General features: G+C 34.7%; 1 protein-coding gene across 1 annotated transcript in view; it reads left to right on the top strand.

Annotated features, from left to right (window-relative positions):
- LOC148953139 (ras-related and estrogen-regulated growth inhibitor) overlaps positions 1-12,004 on the top strand; it is a 171,775-nt gene that overhangs the window by 94,930 nt on the left and 64,841 nt on the right. Inside the window, exon 4 of the mRNA XM_089087544.1 lies at positions 4,477-4,650. Within this exon, the coding sequence (XP_088943670.1) occupies positions 4,477-4,650 (174 nt within the window). The remainder of the gene's footprint in view (positions 1-4,476; positions 4,651-12,004) is intronic.

Below are 12,004 nucleotides of genomic sequence, written 5' to 3'. Positions count from 1 at the left end.
GGATTTGTTTTGGAACGTTCAAAAAAGATTTATTCAAATAAAAGTTCAAAGGGATAGTACCATATTTAATAGTCAAAAGTGATTGGAGGGCAACTAGCCCCAGCCCCTACGCCTATCAGTTCCCCAAACACATCCAATCAAACTTTTGAGATATCCATTTTGTTCAGTGTAGCTGATATCCAGATAGAAAATATGTTTTTGAGGAGGACACTCCCCCACAACCCTCGGCAAGAGTTTTAAGTTATGCCCTGGGGGCATATAAGGTTTTTATAGAAGGTGTTGTCATAGAAACTTCAAAACAGGCACATTCAATTGGAAATTCAAAGGTCTCGTACCCTTTTTAATAGTCGAAAGTGATTTGAGGGCAACTAACCCCCCCCCCCCCCAAGCCCAGCATTCCCCAAAACACATCCAATACAAATTTTTAGATAGGCATTATGCTCAGCGTATTTGATTTTCAAATAGAAAACATTTTTTTTAGGAGGACAATCCCCCACAACCCTCAGGGTAAGGGTTTGAATTTTTATGCCCTGGGGGCAAATAAGGTTTTTATAGAAGGCGTTGTCGTAGAAACTTCAAAAAAGGCTCATTCGATTGGAAATTCTGAGGGCTAGTGCCCTTTGTAATAGTCGAAAGTGATTTGAGGGCAACTAACCCCCTCTCACGCCCACTTTTTCCCCAAACACATCCAGTCACAATTTTAACACAGCTATTTTATTAAACGTAGTTTTAAGTTCTGGAAATTAGTTCTTTGAGGATTACAACTCCCCCAAAGCCCTCAGGGCAAGGGTTGTAATTTAAGGATTCTCCGAATCCTTCATATTATTTCTTATGGTAGGATACTCGCATAAACTTTAGAGAGGGTTCGTTTGATTGGAAATTGAAAGTTCTTGTTCACTTTTTAAGAGTCAAAAGAGATTGAAGGGCAACTAGTCCCTCTCCCTCCTCCACGCCCTCAATGCATCAGATAAAAATTTTGAGATAGATATTTTATTAAAATAGTTCAAAGTTCTGATAACAAAAACTCCGGTGTCGACACAGCCCATCAGAGCCCAGGGGTGGGCGTTGTAAGTTATGCCCTGGGGCATAACTTATTAAGGGGGGTTTATAAATTATGGGAAGGGGTTTTGTATGGGAAGAACACATAGGAAATCTATTATAATTATCCAATTATAAGTTTAAATACATACTCTGTGATAGATGCAAAATTGCTTTGGCACACAAATTCCTATTAAGGTCAATTCCAAACAGCCGTGATCCCTTTATGTCAGCAAGTAAAATGGTCTAAACCCCTTTATTGGAGCTATTTTTTCAATCCATTCATTGTTGTCAATCGCTGTCCACAAGTTATGCAAGATGTCTATTGTTCATATATAAGGTTTTTATCAAAGAGGTAATCGTATAGACTTTGATAAAAGCTTCATTTGATTTAAATTGAAAGTTCTAGATCCGTTTTTTAAAGTCACGAATAATCGGGCGGTAAGCACCCCCCCCATGCCAAAAAACACTTGAAGCTTTTTGCAATCAAAAACGAACAAAAATTAATTAAAAAAAACTTTACGAAAACTAAGTTTTTCAAAGAAAAGTAAAGGCCATTTTAAACTTAACCTCAGGAGATACAAATACCTGTTAAAATTCAAACTCAAAACGACCAGAAATTACTATTAAAAAATAAAAGAAACCCAAAACGAACAGAAATTAAATAAACAATCATACCAAAAAACATACAACAAGTAATAATATAAATGAATAAATAGATCTTAAAGCGAGTAATGCTTAGACTGAATATGAAAATCAAGCTTAAAACGAAAAAAAATATTTTCCTATTGAAGTATAAATGAAACTTAAAACGAACAAAAATTAAACATACAATCAATGCGAACAAAACATACAATATATATTAATGTAAATGAATAAATAAATCTTAAAACGAGTGTAACTTAAATTGAATATTCAAATCAAGTTTGAATCGAATAAAAATAACTACAAACAAGAGTTTGGGTATCGTCTCACTGCAGAAGCCTAAAACCTACTGCGTCATTGGAGCTTTACTGAAAACGAATTATATTAAAATTTTTTTCTTTTGTGCTTAATATTTAAAATAAATATGAAAACTACAGTAAAGTTTTTAACTGATGTGCTTCTAGTAATTAATATCATTATGCATCAAATATTCAGTTTAATTTATTAGTTCTTTTCAAGATTGGTCAAGACAAATAGAGTTTCGCTACAAGCAAAATTTGGATACTGCCCCCTTCTTTAACTGTAAAAACCTAAAGCCTTCTGCGTCATTGGTGCTTCACTGAAAACGAATTACTCGTATATTACAATTTTATTATTTTCCAGTTCTTACAGCATTGAAAATGAAAATAAAAATTAGAGTGAAAAAAAAACTTGAACTGGTTGATCTTTCAACAATTAATGTCATTATATATCTAATATTCAATTTGATTTTGTTTATACTTTCCAAGAATGTTGAAGACTCATAAAGTTTTCCCATTTTTTTTTTTATTGTGCCATTTTCTTTAACTAATCGTGTTAGTTTGTTATGAAAACATTCTATGGCTTCTAAGCATTTCTATTTGAGCGGAAAACTGCACCTCAAACTTTGTGGAACATGTATTTTATTGAATGAAACACCAAAATATAATAAAATGTCAAGTTTCGGAGCGTTCCACCACTCGCAAGCAAGTGCCATTGGTATTTTTGAATCTGCATGGTCAATTTAGGGGGTGGAGGGTAGGCTAATTCTCGTAGCAGCCCCATTCCGTCGTGGTATGGTTCACATTTTCAACACCTGGCGTCCGACTATCATATAATCTACCAAGCATACTATTACCCCAAATTAGTATCAATAAATAAATGAAACCCAAAACAAACAAAAATTAAAATAAATATTAGAGTAACGAGCATAAATTAATGTGAGTAGGGTTCAAAACCCCTATGGTTTCTGAAAGCCAGAATATAATTTGTACTTTACTGAAAACAAATTCAAATGAGTTTACTGAAACAAAAATGTGCATTGTCAATTTAATATACATATGCTGATATTTATTCCCTAAAATATTAATTAATTTTTGATTTCTTAAAGTAACAAAAGTGAAAATATTTCAAACAATTGTTTTCAGTAAAGCGCCAATGACGCAGTAGGTTTTAGGCTTCTGTAGTGAGACGATACCCAAACTCGTGTTTGTAGTTATTTTTATTCAATTAAAACTTGATGTGCATATTCAATTTAAGTTTCACTCGTTTTAAGATATATTTATTCATTTACATTAATATATATTGTATGTGTTGTTCGCATTGATTGTTTATTTAATTTCTGTTCGTTTTAAGTTTCATTTATACTTTAATAGCAAAATATTTTTTTTCGTTTTAAGCTAGATTTTCATATTCAATCTAAGCATTACTCGCTTTAAGATCTATTTATTCATTTATATTATTACTTGTTGTATGTTTTTTGCTATGATTGTTTATTTAATTTTTGTTCGTTTTGGGTTTCATTTATTCTTTAATAGTAATTTCTGGTCGTTTTGAGCTTGAATTTTAACAGGTATTTGTATCTCCTGAAGTTAAGTTTAAAATGGCCTTTACTTTTCTTTGAAAAACTTATTTTTCGGATAGTTTTTTTTTTCAATTAATAATAATAAAACATTGGAGCCGTATGGCTTTTACTATAGGCAACGCTACAGCGTTGCCTCTGATAGATTTGGAACCATCAGAATGGAAATTTGGCTGCAAAACAAAAAGAAGAAGTTATGTAAATTGGAAATGTAGCGTCATGAAAAAATGAAATGATAAAAAAAAAACGGAATAGCAATGGTATGTTCATAGACATAAGTATTTTCAAGTATTTTACAAGTCTTTTCATGTACTTTATAAGGAAATACAATAGTGAAGTTTTGTTTCTTTAAGAGCGATTCCTAAAACACAAGGGTCGTTTAATTAGAATAATAAATCTTTTTTTAAAATGCTATATAAAAAACTTTAGCGTAAAGAGCGAGGTCTTGGGGAAGGACAACATTCTTCATAAACGTAATAATTTACGCTCGTTTTAATTTTTTATATTGATCCTTATTTTCATTCGAAAACCTTTTTTTTTTAATACATACGAAAATTCAGTTGCTAGTTTATCTATATTCCCAGTGATTTGCAGCTAAACGAATAGCTACGGTATGTTCGTATTCATAAAGGTTGTATCAAAGGTTGCATAAGTATTTTGATGTATTTTATAAATCTTTTCATGTACTTTGTAAAGAAATACAACAGAAAATTTTTGTTTTGAAAAAAAAAACAATTCACGTGTGTGCTACTAGTAATTGTTCATACAAATATATGAGTATATACTCAAATTAATTATGAGCACCATCCGAGGTATGGTTTTTTTTTGTGGAGGCTAGGCAAAGAGCTGGCGAAGCTAGCTCTTTGGGTAGTAGTATACAACTCTGGTTCTTTAAAATTGTATTTATTTCAAAGCATCTTTCTACAACTGGGCTAGACAGAAATCTTGACATTCCTGTGGCATTAGTAGGAAACAAAGCTGACTTGGTCCGGGAGCGTTTGGTTTCAGCTGAAGAAGGAAGAAAACGAGCTTTATCCATGAATTGTTCTGTCTTCAAAGAAATATCGGTGAAAGACAATGCTGATGAGGTAAAGTTTTGTTGTATTCCGTAGGACGAAGAGCTAGTTAGAAGTATTCTAGAACTAGTCGTACAGGTTTACTTAAGAGCAAAATTGTGTAGTCATGGAAGCTTAGTTTACAACCTAGGACATTTTAGTCATAGTATCCAGCCATTAAGGGACTGGAAACGAAACAACTCTAAACTGACTAGTATGTAATTTATTTGGTAATTTTATGAAAAATAACAATAGCCAAGGCTGATGATGAATTACTTAATTATTTACCTGATTATATCAATGGATCATTTAACATTTTAAAATACAATAGCTTGAGAATGAAAAATAGAGAAAATTCTTTACAGGAAAAGAGAGGGAGTTCAGTGCTTAATCTATTGTTGTATTTATGTGTTTTTTTTTATATTTTATTTTGTATGTTGCTGAACAGTTGTTTTGAATAAGTTTTTTTTGTGCTGCCATAGCCCTGTGGATTTTTTTTTTGTAATAAATATCGATCTATCATTATGCAAAAGAAAACATTAGAGCAATAAAAAAAGAGTATTTCGCACTAAGAACCAGTACATCCACATTCTCCTTTAAAAATATTTGAATCTTGTTAAGCTGCTTTTGGATCGCCTCCCCAACCAAGTCAAAATTTAAAATCTATTGAACTCCTGGTCGCATGTCCCTTCTGACTTTAAGCTTGGTACCTTAAGCGGTAGTAGAAAGGCCTCATGAGCTCGTGACGGGGCACCATATATGGGCATAGAGTCCCTAGGGAGAACGCGTGGTTAATGGGGTCAATGACCTAAATTTCCAAGGTCAATTTATTTGTTGTTTTGGGCACGCTCTCAGCGAGTGTCAAGGTGTCCAGAAATAGAAAACAGTATTTGTTGTTGTTGTTGTTTTGGCCAAGTGCACGCTCTCAGCGAATGTCATGATGTCCAGAAATAGGAAACAGTATTTGTTGTTGTTGTTGTTTTGGGCAAGTGCACGCTCGAGGCGAATGTCAAGGTGACCAGAAATAGAAAATAGCATTTGTTGTTGTTGTTGTTTTGCTCGAGGTGAATGTTATGAGTTTTCAGGAATGGGAACCAGTTAGATCATGTGTTTCTTTTTCAGCCAATCAGAGGGCTTTTTTGAATATTAGTGGCGGAAGGAATATAATGAAAGGATTTTTGATATAGTTTTTATTAGTCTGTGAATAGAATTCAAAGGAGTGAGAACAGTTTGACTTTACTCATTTGGATATATATACTTGTGCTGATGATGAGTGGAATGTTTACCCTATTAGAAGTTGATAGTGGAGTTGATGGTAATAATACAAGAGCACCAAACATTGCGGTGGAAATCACAAGAGGATCACGGCTTTGTCTGGAATGGGATGAAGTATATGCAAGATATGTGATATCCTTGAGCAAATTTAAAATGGAGAATCAATTATGTTTCGCTGCTAAAGTTGATATAGCACATGTGAATAGACTTCAATGTGCTTTAAGTGCATTAGTGAAACATAACGAAGACAATAAACTCTATCGCTAATTGTACATGCTTAGTATTATTGTTGTTGTAATTATTCAATAAAATTGTTTCGAAATCGAAAATGTTCCATTTCTTTTCGGTGCAGGTTAGCGATTAGGACCAGTCTAGAGTCAGCAGTCAGAGTGAAAGGATTAAAAAATGAATAAATTTGAGAAAGAGAGAATTAGATCAAATCTAGTGCTTATGGAAAAACATTTGATTTTGGATGATGATTTTCTCGAGTTATCTCTTCAACGCAGGATATTCTCTCGTCAGGGAACACTTGACAATATAATGAGGAGTGATTCTCCCCCATTGGACTATTGTATGAAACTTTTAAAATGTGACTCAATTGCTTATAGTCAATTTATTGATATATTAATTGGAACAAAGCAGAATCATATCGTGGATATACTTTGAAAACATTGCCAATGGATTCAATGTATATGACTCCCCCGTCATTCGAAAGAGGTAACGTCACAGAGTTACTCCTCTCACCATTTCCCCTCACTGAATTTATCCGTCAGCAGGAACGATCAGTTTCGTTTTAGCTGTGAGTGAGTCAAGTGACACATTGGAAACCAAAAAATGTTCTATACATGTCCATTGTGCATGTACACTCTTGGCAGTTGGACTTAATGTGAGAATTGTACAATTATTGATGACTATAGTGAAAAGTGCAAATTATGTAATCCTTGTAAATTACATAGAGGCTATGCAGTACAAATTAAAGGATGTAAGTCATGTCTTGAGGAGGTGTGTGATTCTCACCCTAGAGGATACCTTTGCTCCAATTGTCACTATGATAAATTTGATCAATGGGAGAATACTTACTCCGCTTTGATTGGAATGAATCCCAAACTTGATTTCAGTTTATTTCTACGAAATTGGTATCGTCGTGGATTTAAATTATTTTGGGAAGAGGAATCTGGTCTACGATTTGACTGTTGGGCTAACAAGACAATTTGGTTTCTACGTCATCGCTGTGACGACACTGCCTACTATGACTATAAACCAAGTGATTTTATTTGGCTGTTACCGAATGTGATTCACCATTTGAAAACACTGTATGTGATATTGCTTCAAATAGACAGATTGAAACTCGTGAATTTCATAATATGAATGCAAATAGTATCATTGACTATACAAAGAGAAATGACAAGAGTGAAGTTACATTGTACTGTAGAAAATGTGACCCTGACTTTGCAGTCAATCAAGATCAATATACAGTGAATCCAAATGATTTACCGGCATTAGTGGTTCACGAAAGTTGCCTATACATCGAAGAAGAAGAAATCTAAAGTGAATATTTAAAGACATTGTTGTATATATATGCATTTTATTAATAAACAAATTCACAAACATTTTTTAAGCACTTTACTCTTAGGGCACTGAAATCAGTACTGTACAGGTCTGAGAGGATATTTTCCACTAGAAAGTCGTTCAAACGAGGATTGTCACCATAAATGTGGAGAAACTGCTTGTAAGTATAGCCGAGACATCTGAACACAAAATATAGTAGTGCATGGAAGCCACAGCTTTTAGTCGTTAGATCCTGCACCCTCTTCCGATTTTGAATAATAGTTTTCCCACTGCTCTCGATATAGTTGCTGATGTGGGGTGTGTAGAATGTATAGGGTAGACCAAGAGGATCAAAAAATTCAATCGTCGTCATTGTTTGAAAGATACACAGCCAATGACTCGTCAGTACAGTCGACAGACTGCAATTAACAATAATTAAGATATTGTTGACTCTTTGAATTTTTCTTAAATAGTCCGAGGGTAGACAATAGAATTTGTATTTAGACATGTAGGGATCCTTATTAAATACATTGATTATTTGACTGGTGTTTATGGCGCCAAGTCTAGTAGAACACTGTCTTCAGGAGTGATTTCCCAATAGGTTTCATATTGATTTAGTGAAATTAGTGCAATACTCTCAGCCAATGGGTCGGCAAATGTACACTCTAAACGCACACTCCCCGTACGTACTATACTCATATCCTGTGTGCCAGACAAATCCAGAACCATGATACCATGTGTTTTAGCAAACATATCTTCGGTTATACCATTTTCGAATAGTTGAGAGTCATGATCTAGGGTTTGCATGGTCAACTCATACAATGTTCTATAGGATTTATCAAAAGATAGAGTGTAGAGGGGGATACCGTTTACTTTGCACACAAGAAATGAAAGTCCAAACATCTCGAGTTTATGTGGGCATTCAGTTTCTTAGAAAGTCCAAGAGTAGACAATAGGATTTGTACTGGGACATGTAGGGGTCCATATTAAATACATTGATTATTTGACTAGTGTTCATGGCGCCAAGTCTAGTAGAACACTGCCTTCAGGAGTGATTTCCCAATAGGTTTCATATTGATTTAGTGAGATTAGTGATATAATCTCAGTCAATGGGTCGGCAAATGTACACTCTAAACGAACACTCCCCGTACGTACTCTGCTCATATACTGTGTGCCAGACAAATCCAGTGCAATGATACCATGTGTTTTAGCAAACATTTTTTCGGTTATACCATTTTCAAATAGTTGAGAGTCATGATCTAGGGTTTGCATGGTCAACTCATACAATGTTCTATAGGATTTATCAAAAGATAAATTTGTAGAGTGGGATACCGTTTACTTTGCACACAAGAGATGAAAGTCCAAACATCTCGAATTTATGTGGGCATTCAGTTTCTTAGAAAGTCCGAGGGTAGACAATAGGATTTGTACTGGGACATGTAGGGGTCCCTATTAAATACATTGATTATTTGACTGGTGTTCATGGCGCCAAGTCTAGTAGAACACTGCCTTCGGGAGTGATTTCCCAATAGGTTTCATATTGATTTAGTGAAATTAGTGCAATACTCTCAGCCAATGGGTCGACAAATGTACACTCTAAACGCACACTCCCCGTAAGTACTATACTCATATCCTGTGTGCCAGACAAATCCAGAACAATGATACCATGTGTTTTAGCAAACATTTCTTCGGTTATACTATTTTCAAATAGTTGAGAGTCATGATCTAGGGTTTGCATGGTCAACTTATACAATGTTCTATGGGATTTATCAAAAGATAGATTTTGGATTGTGAGGCTATTTACGGTACAAGACACAGATGGACGATAAAAAGGAACAAAGGTATTTAAACATCCAGTCATTTATTATGTTGCGCTAATGCATAGTAAAAATACAAAAGCAATGTTTGATAAAATTTTAAAATCGATCAGGGATTAAATGATGAAGTTACGTGGCTCCATTACAATATGGCATTGATTTGTAACTGCATGAGGAACAAGAAGTTTAATATTATTTCCATTGGCTCTCAGTTTTTCCACTGCCAAAGCAACAGAACTCATGACTTGTTGTTTGCGTACATGAAGTATTACCGAGGTGAGGGAGAGACTTACATCGGGATTGCCAGCAAGTTCTTTTCTCAATATGAAATTGGATGGTGCAAGCGTCAGTTTTATATCCACTTTAACATTGGGCGGCAACAATTGGGGTACATTAAATATTTCATGATATATTTTTCCGACTAGATGTAATTCACTAGTTGTAACATTTTTAAGTGCATCTGTACTATCAATATTAGTAGTATATTCATATCCATTGGAGGTGCCTCTTAATTCCTTGTATTACTTGGGTGTCATCAGCATGAATTGCATATAGCTTGTATAATTTGAGAGATTGTTGCTTGTACTCACCATCCTGCCATTGATGTAGACACTGATTTGACGAAATAGATTATGTAATATACAACTTTCATAGGGTATTCCATCGGCCCGAATTGGCATTGTATTATCAGATTTCCTGACTTTCATTTGTAAATCTATAAATGTTGAAGACATGTCCATAAAGTAGTCTTCATTGGAATAAATTTGAAAGTGGATATTATCGGAGAGGGGTTGCTGTGGATAAAATTGTTCATAGTATCCATGCTTGACACTCACATCAACATTTTCAGCATTGAATAGATTCAATGAGGCGGTGATTGAAGGTTGTGAATCCTTATGCGGCAGGTAGAACATATTAGGAGAAGAAATCTAGTTTCGATCTAACAATTTTCTTCCTGGGGCTTCTTCTTCTGTTTACACTAAGGATTGACTTTTTCCTTCCTTTCTTTGACAAGAGGGGTGATGTCTTTTGTTTCCGACCTGAGTAGAGATTGATGAGTGGTGCATTGTTTCTTGACATTTTTAAACCTTCACCATTTTATTTTAATTTCTCGTGAAGGGTTCACGCACTGGACCTAAGATTTTCCGTAGCACTTTTTGTAAAATCCTTACAAGAGCCCCAATAGTATAGTGTAGAGGATGCAAAATCTGTCGCAGCCGGTACAAGATATTTTCTAGCCAGTGGTAGTGAAGAGCGAAAGAGCTTAGCAAACCAACTGCCAAGACCATAGCCAGACATTGACGAGCGACCCTTGTAGTAGTCCATTCCATTGCCCTGTTTTCTTGGTCCAAGAGTATTAATATAGCAGTCAATATCAGGACAAGTGAATACCACTTTATTATTAGACATCTTGTGTTGAACGATGGGATGGAAATGACAAGTAATCACAGCAAAGCCCTTTGAATTTGCTATGGGATCACCCAATTCGGTTCCTAGTTTTAACTGACAGAGTTACAAATGGGAAGTGTTAACGAAAATATACGGAAGATGCTTTAAATTGTAGTGGTGAATATGTTCTTGATTGGTTTTTCGTTCAAGAACTCGTAGGAGGGGAACATTTGAATTACCAACCCGAGATGTTTCCACAAATGAGGCGTAGAGAAATATACAAGTGTCTGTGGAGAAGGCAGGTGGGTAGTCAACAAAAATGAAATTAGTGTTTCCGGCACTTTTACCATTGATTATATTGAGCTTAAAGCCAAAAAGATGTTTTAGGTTATCATTGAGAATAACCTTTCGTGGGCAATAGGTGGAACATTGTAGATCTTGCCCTCTTCCTTTGAACAGTTGAAATAAAAAGCTCCTAATTTACGAGGGGAAATTCTTTTATTAATACAACGACATAAATCATTCATACAGGTGAGTTCCTCGTAGGGTAATTCAATATATGGATAATCCATCCAATTGATTTTTTGAATTTGTTCTTGATCACTTGAGGATGGTGGTGGTGGCCAATCATAGGGTCTAATTTTTATTTCATATTTGCGATCTTTTCTCAGGATGTCGTAGGTATTTTTGAGAATACAGTTGACAAGAGCCACTTCATACTTTCCGTCGTCGAATTTGATGGTGGGGGAGAGTTTAGTCCAAAAATCACTTGTTCTATTCAAGTCATTGTAGAGAGGATCGGAAACATTGGACATGAAAGTCACATAGAAATCATTTGGCATTGTCAATATCTTCAGCCCTGACAAAAAATCATATAAATGAGCAGTATTTTAGCCAACGAACGCTAAACACTGTTACTTGCCCCTAGGCTTAGGACTCTTTAATATATTTTCAATTCTATTCCATTAACTAGTGTTTATTAATTGTTTCACTTCATATTCATAGGAGTCACAGAGACTATTATCATCCCTGAGATCTTGCAGACAATAAGTCGTGGGCTCGGTGTCTAGGATTTTGGACAATTTAAAAAGTTCGGTGCTTCATAAATAATTCCCCTTTTCAAATATATAGGTTGTTTTATTAATTCCAACACCATCACCAACATCGAATTTCTTCTTCACATTTTTTTCTCTATTCCACCATTGGAATATTGCTTTACAAAAGCTTGAAATGTGTTTTTACTGTAGTGAACATCCCGAGGGCTTGAGTTGAACAGAGATCAATGATGTCGATGGTTGTATATCTGCATGATTTTTATCTAAATGAATAAAAGCCGGTGTATTTTTCAGGGTACAATA

Source organism: Artemia sp. Qi Xiang Cuo, chromosome 4 (genome assembly GCF_049724085.1).
Source record: "Artemia sp. Qi Xiang Cuo chromosome 4, ASM4972408v1, whole genome shotgun sequence".
Classification (NCBI taxonomy): domain Eukaryota; kingdom Metazoa; phylum Arthropoda; class Branchiopoda; order Anostraca; family Artemiidae; genus Artemia; species Artemia sp. Qi Xiang Cuo.
This window is presented reverse-complemented; position numbering and strand designations above follow the sequence as displayed.